The 21,307-nt window shown below is 34.4% G+C and overlaps 5 protein-coding genes across 8 annotated transcripts; 2 read left to right on the top strand and 3 right to left on the bottom strand.

The window, feature by feature from the left end:
- Nucleotides 1-4: 4 nt before the first annotated feature.
- APL2 (ADPGLC-PPase large subunit) lies at nt 5-3,762 on the bottom strand. Its single transcript, XM_010462223.2, has 13 exons — nt 2,924-3,762; nt 2,411-2,524; nt 2,146-2,319; nt 1,968-2,060; nt 1,797-1,880; nt 1,662-1,717; nt 1,489-1,582; nt 1,193-1,378; nt 1,002-1,082; nt 833-919; nt 531-742; nt 363-423; nt 5-291 (listed from the first exon to the last, which is right to left on the bottom strand). The coding sequence occupies exons 1-13, from the start codon at nt 3,140-3,142 to the stop codon at nt 190-192; spliced, it is 1,563 nt and encodes a 520-aa protein (XP_010460525.1). The 5' UTR covers nt 3,143-3,762; the 3' UTR covers nt 5-189.
- Nucleotides 3,763-5,064: 1,302 nt separating this feature from the next.
- LOC104741372 (uncharacterized) lies at nt 5,065-6,142 on the top strand. Its single transcript, XM_010462221.3, is given in 2 exon segments — nt 5,065-5,251; nt 5,254-6,142. Coding segments are annotated over 2 exon segments (771 nt in total). The 5' UTR covers nt 5,065-5,166; the 3' UTR covers nt 5,940-6,142.
- Nucleotides 6,143-7,409: 1,267 nt separating this feature from the next.
- On the bottom strand, nt 7,410-12,701 carry LOC104741371 (transcription factor bHLH110). 3 transcript variants are annotated; one of them, XM_087484751.1, is made up of 8 exons: nt 12,141-12,701; nt 11,749-11,852; nt 10,651-11,353; nt 9,468-9,599; nt 9,241-9,306; nt 8,713-8,778; nt 7,999-8,058; nt 7,410-7,889 (listed from the first exon to the last, which is right to left on the bottom strand). In XM_087484751.1, exons 3-8 carry the CDS (start codon nt 11,314-11,316, stop codon nt 7,716-7,718), a joined length of 1,164 nt encoding a protein of 387 aa, XP_087340877.1. In that variant the 5' UTR covers nt 11,317-11,353; nt 11,749-11,852; nt 12,141-12,701; the 3' UTR covers nt 7,410-7,715. The 3 variants fall into 3 exon arrangements, with proteins under 3 accessions (XP_087340877.1, XP_087340876.1, XP_087340875.1); XM_087484750.1 differs by having other exon boundaries at nt 11,749-11,863; nt 12,141-12,325; XM_087484749.1 differs by lacking the exon at nt 12,141-12,701 and having other exon boundaries at nt 11,749-12,056.
- A 6,723-nt stretch (nt 12,702-19,424) lies between these two features.
- ATU2AF35A (U2 snRNP auxiliary factor small subunit) lies at nt 19,425-21,251 on the bottom strand. 2 transcript variants are annotated; one of them, XM_010462218.3, is made up of 2 exons: nt 21,065-21,251; nt 19,425-20,653 (listed from the first exon to the last, which is right to left on the bottom strand). In XM_010462218.3, the coding sequence occupies exon 2, from the start codon at nt 20,636-20,638 to the stop codon at nt 19,739-19,741; it is 900 nt and encodes a 299-aa protein (XP_010460520.1). In that variant the 5' UTR covers nt 20,639-20,653; nt 21,065-21,251; the 3' UTR covers nt 19,425-19,738. The 2 variants fall into 2 exon arrangements, with proteins under 2 accessions (XP_010460520.1, XP_010460521.1); XM_010462219.3 differs by having other exon boundaries at nt 20,948-21,220.
- On the top strand, nt 20,637-21,234 carry LOC104743562 (uncharacterized). The gene is given in 4 exon segments (XM_019235513.2): nt 20,637-20,645; nt 20,711-20,727; nt 20,870-20,984; nt 20,986-21,234. Coding segments are annotated over 4 exon segments (390 nt in total).
- Nucleotides 21,252-21,307: the final 56 nt, after the last annotated feature.

The following is a 21,307-nucleotide window of genomic DNA, read 5'->3' as shown; positions in this document are numbered from 1 at the left end:
TTAATTAAGAGGAAAATCTATTTAATCAGATTTAGATAGGTTTGAATCCGTAACATGTGCTATATTGGTTTCTTATTGCCTATATGGAGTAGGTTGTACACTCTCTTGTTTATTAAAATTATTGATCGGAATAGTAACTAACGTGTCTCCTTACAAAATCTCTCACAAGAATCAGTGAAGGTTTAAAAGCTAAATATGCAGACCATCTCTAATGGTGGCGTTCTTCAGCACAACGGTGATGCCTGACCTTATGTGAAACCCTTCCTCTGGCCTATCTCCTTCTTCCACCCCCTGTCACAACCAAGATATCAACCAACGGATTCTTTAAATTTTAACAGAAATATATAATTGCGAAAACATACATCTGCATTCGCTATGATCACGTTCTTCCCGATCTTGGCGTTCTTGTCGATGATACAGTTCCTGTATTTAGTAAACACAAGCAGGACGATGAATGCTATATGATTAGATTATTCAAAACCTTATCAGCATATCAGACTAGTCTTTTCTTTTAGATGTGGAAAGCTCACCTGATTTTGGTGTTCTGGCCGACACCAACCGGAACTTTCCCTTCAGCCAGCAGAGACGCGATTTCAGCTTCTGTTTGGTAGAAATCAGCTCCCATCATCATCGTATCCTGAAGCTCTACTCCAGACTCTATACGTGATCGTATGCCCACAATAGAGTGCTGCACACTGCATTCTCTCAAGAAGCATCCATGTGAGACTATAGAATCAAGTATCTGCAGTTCCAGAATAAATTTTTGAAACGTTAGTATCACCACATAAATCATCAACTGAAACATGGTAATAAACGGATTCAAGAATCGTACCCTGCATTTATCAACTTTGGTAGGTGGCAAGAATCTTGGAGAAGTGAAGAATGGTGTTTTTGGATCGTAAAACTGGAATTTAGGAGGCTGCCAAAAACAGAAATGATTAGGTTTCACCGGGAGTTGTGAAACTGTTCTGTAGTTTTTAAACAATAGTGTCGGGGAAAACCTGTTCCGTGAGGGCCAAATTGGCATCAAAAAATGATCCAATGGTTCCAATATCCTCCCAATAATCATTGAACAAAAATGCCTAGCCATTTTCGTTTTGTATGTAGCCGCAAGTTAATAAATAAAGGTCAGAGGAAATACAAATATTGATTGATGATGTGATATGCTAAACATGCAAAACAAACGACAGACCTGGACATTGTGCTCCCCAACGGCCAACGGGATAATTTCAGAACCAAAGTCATTGGATGTAGGATAACTTGACCTTAGAAGCTTTAGCAACACCTCTTTTCTAAATACATAAACACCCATCGATGCAATGTACGGGGACTCTGCAGCTTCTTTTGGTGGTAACCCAAGAATTGAAGTGTCAACTTGCTGAAAACGCGAAAAACACTAAGTTACGTAATGTTGTTGCAAGTAATAATATGAGTTGAGTTTTAACTTTGTGTAGTGAAAGTTCTGACAAAAAAATAAGAAATCCTTACCATTGCCTTTAAGTCATCTCCCTTTGGCTTCTCTGAGAATTGAACGATTTTTCCAGACTGGTCAATTTTAAGCAAACCAAAATCCGAAGCACGGCTGTCAATAAGATAAAGAACCAAATAAGTTCATCAAATAAAAGTAAGGCAAGAACATAGTTAATGATCGTCAGACACACCTCTCATCCATGGGAAGACAAGAAACTGTGATATCAGCATTTGACTCAATGTGCTTCTGCAAAAGACACACAATAAAATGAAACGAAGTTCACATGTAGAGCTCAGTGTTGGCAAATAAGACGAATAAGTCTAACCTGGACAAAGTTCATGTAATCCATTCGATAGAGATGATCCCCAGACAGGATCAAGACATGTTCCACATTCTTTGTCTTGGCATCCTGCATTAACATAACCAAATTATGTGTCTAACAATGTATACCACACCGACAAGATTACTTTCTGTGAGATGAAAGACAAAACAAAACCTCGAAGACCCATATAAACTGCCTAACGGCATCAGCAGTTCCCTGAAACCATTTCTTTCCTGCATCTCCAGAAGTTTGGGTTGCCGCAAGAACCTAATCATTCAAAGAAGAGATACTTTAACATGCAAAGAAAAACACGGTAAAGACAAATCTAATCTATGGCAGGTAATGCTATCACCTCAACAAAACCATCACCGAAATTGACTCCATTGCCAAAGTTGTAAGTACGAGAAAGGTGGCGATTGAGAGAGAAGGAGTTGAACTGAGTTAAGATGAAGATCTTTCTAATACCACTGTTGATGCAATTGCTCATTGGTATATCTATCAGCCTGTAACACCCTCCAATTGGCACCTACAAATTATTAACTAGTTAGAAACCTCATTGACAGTAAATCAGAAGAATCATCAAAAAAAAAAACAACAGGCAAACAAAACCTCCTCACCGCAGGTTTAGCTCTCTTGCTTGTAAGAGGGAAGAGGCGAGTCCCAGCACCACCACCTAGTATGATAGACGCTACATTCTTTGGGTCAGCATTTTGAGTTCTCAACAGAGGTTCCTGAAAAATACATTCTTTACGTGAAAAAACAGAACTTGGAAGAAAAAAAAAAGCTACTCAGTGACTACAGTTAAGCTGGAAGTTGTAAAATTACTGTTCTTATTCATTTCACCAAACCAGAAAACCTTGAATAATGAGAGTCACTCTTCCCCTAGTCTAAACCCTCAAAATCCAAACCCTTGTTATTAATGCATCCCTCACAACAGGGACAACAAGTCTGAGCAGCCATCTTAACACCATCAGAAGCCAATTTCAACAACAGTCCAAATCAGTTCCCAACTAAACAGAATTGAGGGTTCTCTGATGCTAGGTAGATTCAAATTGACCAGTAGAACTAACAATTGTGGTCGTGGACATGCATTTCAATGCCATAACATAAACTAAAACCCATACACTTACATTAGACTCTTGATCAACAAATGGGGTGAGAACGGAGCGAATGAGGTTTGTCTGAATCTTCTGAGGTCCACTCCTAATTGTCTGTGTCCTCAGATTATTGGCCTTGACAACTTCGGCTCCCCAGAATGCACTTACCCTCTCAGAAACACCACTTTTGTTCAAACCACCAAAGGGACTCGAACAGTGGTTTAGCTTCATGGCTGGACAGCAAGACTCCATATTTCCAGAACAACGCAGATTCTACAAATTTGTGAAGTAATACTAAAGTAGAAGAAGAGGTAGATCAGATTCTAAAAAGATGAGCTTTAGTAATAATACCCAGATCAAAAAAAAAATGGAACTTTAAAAAAACCCAGATTCGATTTTGGGGTTTGTGAAAACAGAACAGTGTTAAAGAAGAGAAGAACAGATATAAAATCGAGAGAAGTCGACTAATTTTGTCCCACAATGAAAACACCTTAAAGTAGTCTCTCTCTCTCTCTCTCAAGTGGTGAGAATTGAGTGACTGAGCTTTAACCTTTTTTTTTTTTTTTTTTTTTTTTTGTAGCAGTGCGAAAGAGAAAGGAGGAGTTATGACTTATACGAGAGAGAGATCATCAACAGACAAATAAGAGAAACAAGTTTAATGTGATGAAGAAGAAGAAGATACTCGTGATCTTTTCTGACGAGAGCACCGCACACAACAACCTTCAGATTTTTTCTTATTAAAAAGCAAAACAAACAAATCTATAAGGGTTTGAAAACCGAGCCCGCTTTTGCAATATTTTAATATCTTTACTTGTCACTATGCATAAAATAGCAATTATCTCCAAAAGTTTTTTTTTTAATTGGAATTAAACAGTGTGATTTCGTTGAACTTTATGATTATAATAACCATAAGATGATTTTCACATGGCATGTTTACAAATCACTAAACCAGAGCCAAAATTTGCAGGAAATAGCAAAAGAAAAATATTAGTGTCTATGGTATTTGCTATTTTCTTGGAAAGCAATCTCTAGTTATGTAAGTTGGTTAATATATGTGCTAAGGAATTTTTTATTATGTATTTAGAATTTACCTATTAATTGGTTTCTAGCATATATCGCACTTCCTGTAACGTTTGAAAGGTGTAAATTGTTTTTCGAGCAGCACTATTGTATCTTTGACTTTTCACAAGTCTATTTGGCTCACACACAAGTCAACTCATAATACTTGTTTAACATCAACTTTTCACTTAATACAACAGTTATTGCTCATCTCAAAATTCTATGTTTTAATGTTTTATACATACTTTTCCGATAGGCAAGAAAAAAAACACAAGTTGTTTTCATTTAATCAGATTTTTTTTAGGATGTCTCCATTTCTTCTTGACAATTAGAGCAGATTTCTCATTCTCACTCTCTTAATTATGCACTTCACAAATTTTATTTTCTCACTTTTGTCTTCTTTCGTTAGTTTCTATATTAGTAGTTTTTTTAATTATTATGTGTGAGTAGTTTTTTAATTGGGTCTTGGAGGGACTTCTTAGAATTTTGTTTGATTGTGTTAAGGGTGAAATATTGTAAGGTTCATTTATATGTAGGTGAATTTCATGTAAGCCATACTCACAAATCATCTTCGAATCATATACATGCCCCCACTTTTCTATCGTACGTTACATATACTTTTACACTTCGGAGGACTTTTTGTTTTTTTGTTGCATTTCACCAATGATGAATCTAGTCCCTATTATTTCAAAAACGTATGTACAATGAATGTAGCAATTGAAGGTTACAAAAATAATCAACAATATTATTATGGGTACTAAACACGTGTCAGTTTCGTCCGGCGGTGTACGTCGCCCAACCGTGCATATATTTGCCCGGTCGTTGCTGTCCAGTGCAGCTTCACCTGCCTCTCCCTCTCATCGCCAACTCTTTCCAACCATTCTTCTCATTTTTGTCCATTATTATATATTACTTTATTCAAGTTGTCGCCAATGATTCTATTAATTCTTCACTTCTTTTATATTTTCAGGAATTGGCTTTATTCACCTAATGCTTTTTACTCATGAAATTTCCACGACCAAGCTATAAAGAAATATGTATATCCAGTTTGTTTCAATAATTGAACCAATTATAGAGTCTTTGTTTATCTCTATATAAAATTATCAACTAAGTGATTAAGACAAGTCACAAGTCTACGTGATCACCCACTTTAGCACTTAAACCATCATTTTCCCATAAAATCTAAGCCGGAAGGTAGTTACAAGAGAGTTTAGAAAATGGCTTCGTTTGTTTCCGAGAACGTTGCGGCTGAGAAAGTTGACGCCATGAAAAAGTTCGAGAGGAAGAGAAATTTCTTGAAGTTCTTCCGGCAATCGAAGCTCTCGTTGCGGTGTTGCTTCTACTCTATTGGTTAACGTCAACTCTCTTCGCCGGTGAGTATCTACGGCGTATTATTTCTGGTGGTTTGACAGGCGCCGGAATATACATATTCGGAGTCGTGAACGTTCTCATCGCCCTTATCTTCTCCTTGTCTAACCAACAGAAGCTAACCCAACCCGATATGTATTTTCGATACGTTTCCTCCTCTGCCGTCTCTCCTATTAGCGGTTTCTCCTCCTCCTCCGCCACCTCTCCCGTTGACGGGTATTGCTCCTCCGCCATGGTTTCGGATTCTATCATCGAAGAAATAGTTTTAGAAGAAAAGCAAGTGACGGACTTTACCTCCGTCACTCTAGCCGCCGTGGAGGCTCGACCGATGAGGCGAGAGATGGTCCGGGCGGTCAGCTCTGTGGCGGAGACAGCTCATTCTATAAGGAAGAAGCGTGAAATGATGGTTCTGGCCCCAGCTACTTCTGAGAGTACTGCTACTGATCATCATGTTTACAGAAGGTCTAGATCAGAGAGACTTGAAGTGCGGGGAGCTTCTTGCAGGAGCATGAGACGGATGCGCGATATCGATGATCTGAGCAGTGATGAGTTTAGATCAACAGTGGAGACGTTTATCGCAGGGAAGAAGAAGATGTTGTCGAAGGAATGGATAAAGCCGTGAAATATTATATTATTAGTATTAGGAACACTATACCGTTAGTATTTTAACGTTCACAATTTGGATATATATATTTCTTGGGATCATTAGTGACAGTCATATCTATGTGAGTACGTGAGTCATATCATTATTCCGACGAAATTACTAGAAATGAAAACTTTTTGTGTACGTTCCCTTATCTTAAACACTTCCTTCAAAAGTCAAAACGTAGGATACTCCTTAATTTCCAAAAGCGTTAAGAGAATAGGAACCGAATAATTGGGCCAGCTTGAGTGGAGAGAATTGGCTATTTTAAATGGTGCCGTTCATGGACCACTGCCCGACCCAAGTGGGTAGGATAAAGGTGCGAGGAAGGTAAAACACGTTTTTATTTTTATTGTTGTTGTTGAAATCAATTCTATTTTATCATTCAAAAATAAATAATACATTATATTGCACTAATAATAGTGGCAACTTCATGGACCATTGGCTGGTTGGTTTGTTTAGGGACAACCCAATATTCCTTTTAGACCAAATACGGGTTGAATCCGTTATTGTTGTTTTGCAACACCGAAGGTAGAACAGTAGATGCAAGAAGAATGGGAGGTGTCATGTAACGAGAAAGAGGAAGTAGATCAAAGCAAAACGAGACAGTGCCTTGAACTCCCAAAACTGATTGGGGGAATGACTCAGCACATCGTATTGCCTTTTGACTTGGACATCCATCAACTGATCAAAGTAATCTAATAGTGAGTAGCAGAGTTTTCTGAGACAAATAAATAGGTAGGTGAACCGTGAACGTAGCTGAACAAGTTGACGTCTTCTCTAACAGCAAATTAAACTCCGTTTGACCTTTGTCAACTATTCTTGACCGGTTGTGATCTTGTAGATAATTGGAGTCAGTGACTAAAACACACAATTTTTTCTTAATAATATAGACACCATCTTTTATCACTGACAGATTGACTGATCACACACTCTTTTTTGTTCCTACTACATGTCGTAAATTTCTAAGAACTTGTATCATATGCACTATAGTAAGTGCACCAGTATTATTTTTTTAAATAATTTATCTGTTATTTTTTAAAAGTAAAACAGTACTATCTATTAATGATATTGACAATTTATCTACAAAAGAATGAACAAAATAATCCAAATTAAAGCTATTTGATATATTAAGAGTTATTTGGCGAAAATATACGTTTTTGAAACATTATTATCAGATTGATACACTCACTATTTACAATTTGAGAAACCCACATTTAACATTGTTCGTCTATTTAGCTGCCCTTTTTTGCCATTCAACAGTTTTATTAATTACATTTGATGCTATTGTACCTTTCATTTTCTCCCTATTTCTTGATTTATTAAATTACTGTAGGGTTTTGAATGGTAAAAAAGACTGTAGAAATAGCTGAACAGTAGTCAAGGTAGATTTTTCAAATTGTAAATAATAAATGTATGGGGTTTCAAATTAAGTTTAAAAAATGTATGTTTTTGCCAATTAACTCTTTATTATTTAGCCCCTCAGCCCTTCATGTAAGTAAAAACATATATATCCTCAAGTCTCATTACTAACGATATATGGATCAAAGCTGGTCTATCCTGGCATACTTCTTCTTTCTAATCAGGACGACCAACTTTGCTCCACCATCAAAACCGAAACTTTCAAATAGACCAAAACCAAAAAAAGATGAAAGAACTAATATACTCCACCTTCAACATTTCTTCCTTTTTCTACCCACCAAATCCGATAAATGTACTCATAGTCCTACGGTTTGACGTTAACTAAGTCCACGGCTAAGTTCCGCCTCCAAAACCAGGTGGCGTTGGCCAAAACCCGCTACCAACACCGCCTCCTCCGTCCCCACCATCTCCAGTAACATAAGTCATGCATGATAACGGAACGAGACATAGTCCACGGCTTCGTAGATCCCTCGTCTCTTCCTCATCCCCTTCTTGTGGCTGTGATCCCTAATCAATTTATAATAAGTAAATTTAGTTTGTGGACTAAAAATATAATAGGAGTGATTATCTTTCATGAAAAACTAGTAAATGAGTTATAGGTTCTCATAGTATATACCAGCTGGGAGGCTTTTGCGGGTCGGCTCCTAGATGCTCTCATGTAGGGGACGCTTAAAGTCTGTCCATCAAAAACAAATTATTTGACATTTGAGTCATAAAAATTATCAACATATTATAAAATGATGACCATGATCATTAGCTCTTATATAAACTAATTTCCATTATTTGAAGTTATTATTAAAGAAATAGGAGAAAGGTACTTAATTACTACGTAGTGCGCCTAAGATGTTATATATATATATATGATAAGATAATTAAGATAAATTCTAACTAATCCCTTGCTTTAAAGGCAAGCCAAACCCTATGGAACTAATTAAATATAAGCTCTCATAAGTTAGCCCATACTCCATACTTTTTAAAAGTTTGATTATTTCAGTTTATGTCAAATTCCTTAATATATAATATTGCATTTAGTAATAATTGATAAAAATTTGGGAATATTTGACAAACGGGACGACAACTGACGAGGATCAAGAAGAATGTCTAGAACTACCATGGAATTGATTATATCTAAACTATTCTCCGAAGGTACCACTCCAACATCATTCTTTGAATTATATGTTTTCATTTTTTCCTATATGTACACATAGTTATACGGTGGATAGGATTATACGGTTGTGAATGACATGCATGTAAGTTTTTTTTTTTTTTTTTTTTTTTTTTTTTTTTTTTTTTTTTTTGATAAAGATGCATGCATAAAAAAGTTACGTACCTCAATCTGGCTCTGTAAGAATTTTATGTATCCAATTGCCTCCATTAATACAGATGCTGTATCTGTCTGCAATTTATCATTTTACTCAGCTCATGCATGTAAATTAATCATCAGCAATCGAGTGTGAAAACAATTTTATCTACTTAAGAAAATTCTTTCTTTTTTTTTTGTGCAAAAGAAAATTCTTTAATATATCACTAAATTTACTATCTTTATATATATAAATGGTAAAAAAAAAAGACATCTCTCGTAATAAAATTTACTTTTCATATAGGTATATATATTATTAATGACTGGCCTCATATTCTAAAAGAGTAAAAGGTTAGGAATCATAATGAACAAAATCCCGGTTTATTAAATACTGCAACGAAAGATTTAGAAATCGAGGGTTCTGTCCTCTTGCCATGTGTTCGTCAGATTTAGAAATTTAACAGTGTTATAAAAAAAATCCTCTAAAAAAATATTCAAGGAATGAAGTTAAATAGTTACCGATGGAATAAATAGGGAAAATTAAGTGTTGCTAATTACCTTCCCAAATGGTGAAACCAACTGCTGTAGTGCTGCTATTCTGTCTCCTAACTTCTCTTTCCTCACCTGTTATTTTTTTTATAAATTTACCAACATCAACATATGTATATATAATCACTACATTGAGCAATCAATCTAAATTTTGTCCAGGCTTTCGTTTCTTTTCTTCGAATTATAATGAAATAACAAATATATAAAATTATAAATAAACAAATTAAAGTAGTAACCTTGAAGGGTGGGCAAGATGAGCGTGATTCCACGCGCGGTTTCTTGGAAGCATTTTCGCCTGCTTTTGTTGCCATCAAGAAGTTATGTCTCTTCCCTTCACTTGTTTGAGGTTCGTTGCTGAACATTTCCATCTTCAATGCAAATAAAAACACCCCATAATAAGTAAGTCACACACTGACACACATGTGTATGTAGGCATATGTAAGAGTATCATTAACGTTCATAATTGCTATCCGATGTAAAGGATAAAAATAGTACTGTACGTTTATAACACCCCCGACAATGAGAGAAAAAAATATGTTAAGAAAAGAGATTCATAAAAAGACAATAAAACAAAGTAAGGAATAAAGAGAAAGGAAAAGAAAAGAGAGAACAAAGGTTGATGTTTCAGGCTTAAAGAGAGCTGCTTATGAATTATGTTAAAAGGTTTTTATCGCTCAAGCTTTGGCCCTCCAACCAAGAATCACAACAACAAAGTAAAAGATGAATCTTAAAGAAAATATTAAAAGTTTTTACGTATACATATATATATATATATATGTATTATTATTATTCTCCCTTTTCTTTTTTCATAATTTCCCTTTATTCATGTAACTTTGTTGCAAAGCTTCAATATTGCACAAAGGTCTCGCACTTTACACTAATCAGATTAATCTAACTATATACTACCTGATAATTATATTTCAGTCTTTTATTTTGCTATTTTTCAGTTTAACATTTTTTTTACTTTCTTTATTATGATTTGCCAAAAATATAATGAACATGAGATTTATCAACGTTATGAATATGATTTTAAGTATGTAAAAAGTTATGCAAATAATATTCCATCGGTGTATAAAAAAGGTTGAAACAAATATATTAGCTTTTAAAAAAAATTAAACAGAAATCTAATATTTTAGACCCTCTTTTACGAGTGAATTTAAATTATATGGTTAAAGTTGAAAAACCCATGCCGTATGCATACTAAACAGTTTTACTGTATTTAACTACATTTTAAAATTCAGAAAAGAATGTATATATGTTAAATAATATAGAATTAGAGCCCTAAACGTAATGTTTTCAGATGCACTAACTTCACGAGATTCACCGTCAGACCAATACTTCTAAGCCATCAATTATAATTTAAAAAAAAAAAAAAAAAAGATATAAAGGAAATGAAAAGTAATTTCAAAATATACTTACTTGATGAGTAGGAGATGAAGAAGGATGGCGAAGTGTTTGCTGAAGATGATGATGGAAAGGGAGGCCAAAAGGAGGAAAGCCTCCTCTGCTCATCCCAAGATTACTAATCTCTTGAGAATTTAAAGGAGGAACTAAGACATTTCCTTCAAACAATCTTCCATCAAACACCTGCATGTTCATATCAAATGGTCTCGGGATGTTACTCATGTCCATGGTCATCTTCCTAGACTCGCTCAAGCTCGATATGTTTACGCTCGGGTAAATCTGACTGAAATTGCCTCTATGAGACGAAGGGGAAGAGGAAGAAGAAGAAGAGGGAAGATTGCTACAATAGTCTCCATTGGTGGGGAAACCAGAAGATATAGTCTTGAGAAGAAGCTTCTCAGTGTAATCCTTGTGTTCATTGATCTTCAAGTAGTTTGTGATCACTGGACTGTTCAACATGTCTGTGAACTTGGATAAGCCTTCTTGTTGGTCTGAGATAGATGATGAGGAAAGCTCTTCTTTGATCTTGAGAAGTCCTTCTTGATGATGATATGAAGATTGGTCATGATTAGGCCATTGTAAAGGAAAGTCTTGTTGTTGGATCAAGGAGTGATTGTGGATGGTGGAGAGACTCATGCATTCACTTGTGTTGTTGCTGTTGTGATCTCTTGCGTTTAACATCTCATTGTTATAGTTATGACTCAAGCTCACACTATTCCTGTTACAAAAACAACACAAATTTTTTTCTTTAGTTTGAATCAATGCAAAATCAGAGTACCATCTATATTTACATATCTATATAAATATTTATGAAGGATAATAAAATAGAAAAATGATATTTTATCAGCCACTTAAATTCTATCTTGATGTCTTCTTCACTAACTTATCTTTCAAAAACCAAAAAAAAGAAGCAAAAAAGAAGAAGAAAGATTCCAAATTCTTCATATCATCATCTTGATACCAGGAATATTCAAAACACCCAAATAGCTGCAGAAACCTATTAGCATACACGTGCTAAATGGATATTATAATACATGGACATGTATGTGTGTAACTCTATATACATGTGTATATATACACAGCAGAGGAGAGAGAGTGTGTAAGGAAACTTACAAAGAAATACCTCCTGGGCTCCATTGATGGGCAGAAGAAGCTCCATAGCAAGAAGGGTCAGAGTTATTGTCTAAGGAAGAAGAAGAAGAAGAAGACCCCACAAGCTGTAATTGATCTTGATGAAGCGGATGGAGATTAGCAGAGTCCATATATGTATGAGAGAGATGATGAAGCTATATATATATATATATATATTTATTATACCTGATCTCTGAGTATATTATATATATGTGTGTGTCTAAAAAAAGATGAAAAAGAAAGATGATTTTTTTGAAGAGTTTCTCTTGAAAATCCCAAGAGATTAAGATGAAGTAATTAATTAAAATTGACTATTGTATATATGTGCCCTCTCAAAGTTCTCTATTCCTTTCAAAAGCATCACATAACATTACCTTAGCTTTTTTGAAGCTTGACGCATCTCTCTCTCTCTCTCTCTCTCGACTATTTCAAGTACCTATATTCTGAAAAGCAATACACAACCTTCAAAGGAAAGGAGGGGAAAAATCATTCAATAATACAATAACAAAAACATTGGTGACAAAAAATAAAACAATAACAAAAAAAGACACAATAATATGTATACATGGACTCGCTTTATCTATATAGTATATGCCCTACTTTTCTATTTTTCAGTATTTATATATATACATATATTTGTATTTTCTAATGTAGCTTTTAGGCCCTTTCACTCACACTCCCTGCAATTAGAGGGAGATGATTATAATTCCTGAAAGCCATGATTAGTGTCCCAAGCTCCTGCCTTCGATCCCAAGGCTTTGCAACAGTTGTCTTCAGACGAGAAATGATGGCATCCATCCATCTCTCTCTACTCTCACCCCCACGATATGTAATGCTTTCTCTCTCTCTCTCTCTCTATATATATATATATATGTATAACAATACTGCTTTTTGTAGTCTGAATTCATGTTGGGAATGAGTACATGTGTATGTGTAATTATGATAACGGAGATCATGTATATCAAGTCCAAGTACATTGAGCCCAAACCCACTAATTGCTTATTGTTATTTTCGTTTAAAATTAATCTACTTAACAGTAAAGTCAAATTTTCTCCATCTCAACCTTAATTGGTAAGCCAAGACTAGGATTTATACAAACTGTTAGTTGAGGGAACGGAAGCACGGGGAAGTACTAGTTTTCTTGCACATTTTAGGAACGTCGTCTGAGGATTACAATTTTCTTTTAGGATTGGTTGATTTTCGTAATACCCAAAAAAAATACATATAAAAAATCAGTAATCCATTGCTTATGGGAATGATGAGTAACTGAATATTGCGTCTTTCATAATTATTGATTCAATGGGAAAAAACAAGAAATAAACAAAATGACATGAATAATTTTTTAAAACTTTTTATTAATATAATCAAATATTTTGATTATATTTTGACTGATATACATATAAGAGATGAGAGAATACGTTTGTTAATACTTGAAAATAAGATATTTGTAAAAGATTATAGAAAATTATTTATATATATAATTCTTCGAAAAAACAAATCTCTACATAATTGATACGTAAGAATTGTTTTTAATTCACTTTTATAAACAGGTAACAATTTATATCTCTAACTTCTATTTTATTATTTTGAGGATCCAAGTAACAAAGTTTGTCTCTGAGGTTACAAACTCAGTTGGAAAGCCAACAACAAAACTCATTTGGTGTCTTTAAAATGGAGGCAGTTAGCTACTATAGATGGAAATGATGATCTCGTAGGCTTTATTACTTTTATCAAGTGGAATAATTGTAGTTGCAGGAACCACCACGAAAGTGGCTAGAATAAGAAAAACCCAAATAATTTACAACGGAGTACATTACATGAAACCTGCAGTCATCACTCTCTGTCACGATGACGTCAAGTCCTCCAAAACCAGGCTGAAGCTACGATATATATTGAAATGTTCAATCCAAGTATTTAAACTTAATTCATCTAAGTATTGTAAATATATGATACTAAATGATTATGTGTATATATATATATATATTCTAAATGTCTTTCTCAGTTATATTCTAAATGTCTTTCTCGCTTAATTGGTAATTAAATTTATCCTATTTGTTTTGAGTCAAGTAGCAAAGAATGTATCTTTCTATCTTCCAAAGGTTATAGATGCAAATGTCCGAACATAAGCAAAAAGAATTTTACCAGGGATCTTTTAAAATATGGTTAAGGAATCTATCCTACTTGAGCTATGAGACGACCCCTTTAAGGTCGAATCTCATATGGGGCGAGCATCTCCTTAAGCAAATTTCATCAAACTCAGTACAATATTCACTACTGTAAAAAAATTAATGCACTTTGAATCATCTCAAATGATGTACATATATCACGCAGAAAATTAGATCAGAACTCAGAAGTTGATGGAATGACCATGGTCCATGGGTCTATTGCCGCCTCACCATAAGTGGTCGGCGCCGATGCCCCCTTTCCAATCTCTAACAAGGTTCAACCCTAATCATCAATTTGGAACACTAGAGAAGAGCGGCATAATTCACTTCCTTAACCATCAGACATGTAATACGATAATCATAGTCACTATTATATACAACGACCACAATACATACACATATATATAGTCACCAATATTTCGGATGGGCTCTCAGAGTAGACAATTAACTCTTTGAAAAAATGATAACTTATAATCAATAGTAGTTAAGGTTTAGGGTCAGACATAATAAGCAAAAAGTTTATGCAAGTCGCAAGAGATAACTTGGTAAGGTGCTTGTTGATTGTCATTAGCATAGAAGAGACGGCGAATTTTTATTGGTTGTCACATAAAATGTGTCGTGCGATGAAATTTTCTGTTATTGGTTTGGAAAGAACATGTGTCATATTCTCATAATCTCATGTTATGATTGACTGATTTTTAATGGTTGAAATGAACGCTTTTAGAAGAGAGACGAACTCGTTTTATACATAAAATGATTCCTTATCTAGTGACTCAAAAGTGCAATAAGTTACGAAAATGAGTATTGTACTGTTGATAAAGCTGTCACCAATTCGATCGCATCTAAAAGAAATGATTTAATTAATTAACTAATTAGTAGTGTGGAAAACAACTAAGTTAATCTATCAATTAGTTAGGAATTAGATCATATTAATTCACTTGTATTTGTATAAAATAAAATGAAAAATAAATAACATAGAGCAACAAGACTCCACATCAGAAGAAAGTCACGTACGTTGGAGAATGTGATGAGATCGGAAAGAGTATGGGGGAAACTTTGTTTTCACTTTTTATGTTTCTTTTTCCACTCTATTTTATCGCTACTTGCACGCTCAACAAATCTCATCTTGTTTATTTTGTTTTTTTTCTTTTCTAATCTTTAAAAATAGTTACGCTATTACAATATCCTTTTTAGCAAAAAAAATACATCAGTGATCTGGATCTAAATCGATATTAATCCGAACAATTAGCTATTTTTTACTGGTCCACTCGCAATTTGGTTTTTCATCAAGAAAAAATCGAATATCAAAATTACAAAAACTTACGTTCCGAAACCCTAAAGTGCCCCTACACCATATATCACATGCGGGTTTGTCTCAAAAAAAAAATCTGATGCTTCTATTATTTGACTATGGAGGGTCCTTGCGGTCATTATGGTATCCTAAACTAATTGAGACGAGATGCAAAGTATAGAAACTTAGGTTTTATTATGTCAATGGACAATGGCCACATTTTGAACTCACTACTTGAGACGTATCTAAGATAGTAGTAACCACTTGATTACCAGTTTTCGTCTAAATATCTTTGTCACCATTACAAATAGTAAATATGGGACACAAGGTTAAGTTTAATTTTTACTAAATATTTTATCAACTCAAAAATGTTTGAGACTCTTAATAAAACAAGTTAAATTTTATAGTAAAACTAGAAAACTATAACCAATCTATATCACGATTTATGGGATCCGATTTCTTGATTTAGATGGAGGGATTCAATATTCATCTCAGGGTTAGGCGACAAGATTAACATCTACAAAAAATGCAACTCAAGCAGACTTTTCTTGAAGATTTCCATCATGAGGAGACTAAAATAGCATGCACACACATATACACCATTTGTACTAGAACAGCAAGAAATTATGGCACCCTCTATCCATTATCCAACTGGACCTTAAATCTTGAAAAGCTACATTGTGTTAATCTAGTATATAGTGTGCCTTTTTAAAAGTTTTGTAAAAAAAATTATATATGCATTAATATCAAAAGTATAGTATTAGGTGTAGAATCTAAATTTGTTTTACATCTGTTATACCAATCAGGGTTCCATCATCGCCAATCGCTTTCATAACACATTACTTTCTAAATTAAAATACGCCATATATCGTCTAGGTGTAGGTTCAGAATTACTCATAAACTGGTCAATCGTCCTCGTTAATGGATCTCACACAGTTTGATGATAAGAATTATTTATATCGCATTTTTTTCATCATTCAACCATATATTCATTTTTCATTAAACATGTATTTTCCTATTACTATAACGTTCATTTCATATGACAAGATCTCACACAGTTTGATGTGTTATATGACAAGGTCATTTCATTTTTCATACCTTTTTCTAATGTTTAAGATTTCGAAGTTTTACTATATAAATATATAATACAGTACTCTTCCTACGATTTTTTTTGTTCTCTACAGTTCACAAATATGTATTTTTCTACGATGATGGGTTTCGAAAATCAAACTGCCAAACATAACAAAATTGCATAGTTTGATAGGAAAGGCGATGCCTAGACATAATTGTATTGTTTTTTTTTTTTGGTGGCAGCAACATTATATTATTGTTTAATGTAACTATTTCACGAATAATAGAGGTATCTACATAATATAGCACGTAATACAAGGCTATGCACTGATGATGGTTCATGATTAAATTGATTTCAAAAGAAATTAAAGAATGGTCGTGGTTGGTTAATCATATAAATTATTAATATGCTGTGAAAGAAAAAAGATAACCTCTTTTTTTTTTTTTTTTTTTTTTTTTTGGGGTCAAGGAGAGAAAAAAGTAGAGAACAAAGGCCTTAAAAGGAGGGTCCTTAAAAGCATGGGAAAGCATTGTTTTTATTTTAAAGTTGTCTAAGAAGAGGACAAAGGGCTTTAGAGCAGGGGAATATATGCTTTCTCAAATTTAGGGCATCACTGTCCAGCAGACTTTCCCCATTCCTCATCTTTATATAACAATAACAACAAATCTATATCATATCCTTTAATTTTAGTATCATTATACTTCAGTTTCCATTTTCATACACCGTATATACAGAAACGCAACAAGACATGCGCATGTGTTGTATTTGAGGTATTATTACATGGAATGGACTTTACAACGCTGTTCAACAATCCGTCTTAATTTCTTTTTAGTTTTTCTTCTTTTTTGGGGTTTTTTTTTGTTTAACCCAAAAGAGATGGTCTCGTCTACTTTTTTCCATTTGTAATGCGAATTATATAATTATCAAAAGGGACATTGTTAATATATTACAAAAACTTTTGGGGTAAAGATTGTCTCGTCTATTAGATTCAGATTTATTAAAATCTAATAATCTATATTAATGCTTCTGTCGTCTAATCTAATAATGAATGTCTAGAGCATGAGTTGATAGCTATAGTTGCTTAATTTTGGTGTATATATAGGGTTAAATTCAGTATGTAGCTATGATCTTCCGGATTTATGAATTACATATGAATGTTGTTGTTGATATTTTCGTCTTAAGATACACACAAAAAAAAAAAAAAAAACAGTGCTTGCTTGAATGAAAATGAACCATATATGTTCTAAAACCATGTACAAAAAGAAAACGAATAGAACCTTTAACTAATTGAAAAAAGAAATGCTGGTAAAAAAATTACAAAACCAAAAAGTTATGAACCTTATAGTCTCATAATCTTTTTTTTTTTTTGCTAAAAATCAAAATAGAATATCAAAGTTGTCTTTTATTTTCTTGATATATTATTCAAACTCCTATATAATTAACTTTGAAGATTTTTTTTTTTTTTTTTTTGGAGCTATCAGTTGAGATTCTGAATTACTGATGTCAGGGTTTAATTTTAATCGAAATCGTGGTGCTAACTTTAAGTCTTTAACTATTGAGCAGCGATTTGGAAATTTTTAATCCATGGATATTTTCGATATCTGTTGTATATATATGATGCATGTAAGATAACTTTTAGAAAGTTAACAATAGTTCGTATGGGTTTATTACTAGTAATCTAGTATACGATCCACTCGAGGGAAGACGGCAAAGACTTCTACACGTGGTCAATCTATATATCTACTAATCTCCATAATTGATAATTCATGTGATATAAAGTTCAGTAAATATATTTTGTATATTCAGTCAATGAAAAGTAAGAATAAACAAAGACATGTTTTTGTTTGGTACTTTTAAAAGTAACATGTTTTTATAGTAAATGACACCGCCGTGGCCGAGGGGATGAGGCATTCGGTGTTGGTGGTAGGTAGGAGGACGGTTCCATTGGGGTGGTGATGACGGTGGTAGCGATGTTTGAGTGAAGAATTAGTGAATCATTTATTGTTTTGTTGATTAAGATTATTCATATGATTGGTAAATCCCCTATATAATAAAAGTATAAAACAGAAGTACATGTTACCAAAAAAAAACATTATAGATTAATTTGTCAATCCGTGGACTATATGAATATACTTAAGAATATCCCAAAGAAAATTTTTTTAAAAAAAATATTTCAATGATTTATACAATTTCCTAAATAAAATCTTTAGTATTCCATGTATTGTTACAAAATATATACTCTTAGACATAAAAAAAATATTTTTAGGCGTAAAAAAATAAAATCTTGGTAATTTATCACACTTAATCGTGATTTCCGAGATCTTATTGTGTAACTGAAAATAAAATCTTAACTAAGCACGGATCATATTAAAAAACTTTCACCAAACATGTTCAAAAATTAAAAAAAAAAACAAACAATAAACATCACCATTTCTCATACATAAAATTACAAAATTAACAATATAAAACTTACAAAATAGGTATTTTTTAAGTCATATGATTTTATTGCATAATGTTTTATCCAAAAAAAACTTTTAAAAATAATCATATAAATTATATTTTACTCTAAAATTATAATATAAATAAAAGGAATTTCAACATGTGCTTTAGCACGGATTCTAATCTAGTTAAATAAATATTTGGGAAGAAGTTAGACAAAAAAAAAATTAGTATATGATAAGAGTAATTAACTTATTGTGGTCAAAGTGGTTGGATGATTCATTTTGGAACTAGATAATCAGGGTTCCAGTCTTTTTGTTTTGTTTTGTTAAATTTCAAGTATTTTTTTTTATAACATTTCAGTTAATGATTGGCCAATGGCCACGACTTAAAATAGTACATATTGCTCTTACAGAACGCATCTCCAACTATGAGATGTATATCATAACAAAAATGTTATGAATTGAACAAAGTTGAGGAATCAAAACCCAAGCAACGAACGATATGAACTTGAGCGAAAAAGGGTAAATAAAAGTCAATTTTGAACCCAAACAATGCACTGAGAGGCCCAAGTGAGTGACAGCCACTTACTGCTCAATCCTTGACCCGAATTAGTAAGAGAACAGAGGGGACTCGTTACGTATCTCTCCAACCAAACCAAGCATTAAAGACTTAAAAGAAGAAACGACAATTTAAAAGAAAACTAAAACTCTTTTAGACCAACAGACGATAGTACAAAGTTCTAAGGAACACGGGTGAATATCAATAACAAGGGGACGCGGCAACAAGGTTTTTTTCCTAATCAAAAAACTACAAGAAAGTAACCCCAAACATTTTTATAATCTAAAGGAGTTGGTTCCACTCATTTCAAGTTCCAAATTAAAACAACCAAATGAAAATCCCATTGCCAGATTTTACCGATCTCAGAAACAATCAGCAAACGCATAGAAGCAGACGCACAAGAAACCACATTGCAGCAACTGTGATTCGAGTAAATCAAGAGTTTTAAGCTCCTCCCTCTTCCTTCTCCTCCCGTTCTCGGTTCCATTGCTCAATCCTTGCCCTCCTCTCCTCACTTCCTTCTCTCCCGCCACCAGGGCTCCCTCCTCGTTTAGGGCTTGCTGGTCTCCTACCCCTTGAACCGTCCCTGTCTTGCCTCTCAGACCTCTCACTGCTTCTTTTCCCACTTCCATGACGGTAAAACTCGCGATCTCGGTCCCGGTGACCGAATTCCCTGTGAGGAGGAGGATCACGCCGGTCATAATCTCTCTTGTGCCTGGGGCTAATACTCCTGCTCCTGCTCCTGCTTCTGCTTCTGCTACCCCTGCGGTATGACCGCCGATACCTCCCAAAGAGTTTTCTCCTCAGCTCTCTCGAAACAAGCTTCACGTGCATGAAATTACAGTAGCCACCACGGTTACAGTTGTTTTCTTCATACTGCCGACACGTGGCTTCGCGGAAATCAGTCACAGGAGAGAAATCCGCAATGATGGGACGCCCTGAATAGAACCTACCTTGCAGAGCCTGCAAAGCCGCTGCAGCCTGATCCTCTTCCTTAAACTGAACATATACGTTGCCAATCATGTGATCAGCAAGGTTGTCACAAATGTTGAGGCTCTCAATCTCACCAAACTTTCCGAGCTCCTCAAAGAGATCCTCAAAGAAATCCTCAAAATGCTCTTGGATCTTGCGAGGGTCGAGCGGTTGGCCCTGAGCGTCAACACCAGGTGTTATCATGTCAGGCCTTTGGTACATGTTTGAGAGGAGAAGTGTAGGGGAGATGGTGGGACGGTTGTGGAGACGAGAGCAACGGTCACCGTGGCGGCAAGCGCCAATCTTGAAGTAGAAGGGACAGTTGACTCTGTCCTTCTCGGTACCAAAAATTGAAGCCAAATGCTCAGCCATGGCAGAAGTCCCACCCTGAATTTACAGAATCAAACACACAAAAGTAATTGACACAAAATCTTTATCAACAAGCACAAACACACAGATATGTAAATCAAATACTAAACGAACTTAACTAATTGTAAAGCCATAGATTTCTATACAAGGGAATGAATTATCCAAGAACGATTGAAGATAAAAGCACATAGATCTTAGTCAGCTATTGAATTTGAATGAAGAATAATCACATAGATACAACCAAAGAGACGTGAGTATAATAAAATCGGAGACAGAGCAAAAGCTAAAGAAAAATTAGAGATAGAGACACACCCAAAAGGAGACAATAAAACACAGAGACGAAGCAGCGGCTCCAAGATAGAGCTGAGAAATACAGAGACAGAGCCGTAATAGATCACGAAACCGAAGAAAAAGAGAGAGAAGGCGTACAGAATGTTACAGAGATGAAGAGATCTGTGAAAGTTTAGCCACCGCCGGTGGAAAGAATCGCCGACGAAGAGCTGCCGTCTTCCTCTCCGATTGATGATCTAGGGTTTGCTTTGTTCGCGAGTTGGGGGAGAGAGAGAGAGATCCTGATATGTGGATTTATATTTAATTGAATTAAAAGATAAATAATGGAAACTTGAACCCGGTTCGGTTTCCTCTTATATGGAACAATACGCTTTTGGCTTG

Source organism: Camelina sativa, chromosome 14 (assembly GCF_030686135.1).
Source record: "Camelina sativa cultivar CO46 ecotype springtype chromosome 14, ASM3068613v1".
NCBI lineage: Eukaryota > Viridiplantae > Streptophyta > Magnoliopsida > Brassicales > Brassicaceae > Camelina > Camelina sativa.
The sequence above is the reverse complement of the archived record's forward strand: the minus strand, read 5'-3'. Positions and strand labels throughout refer to the sequence as shown.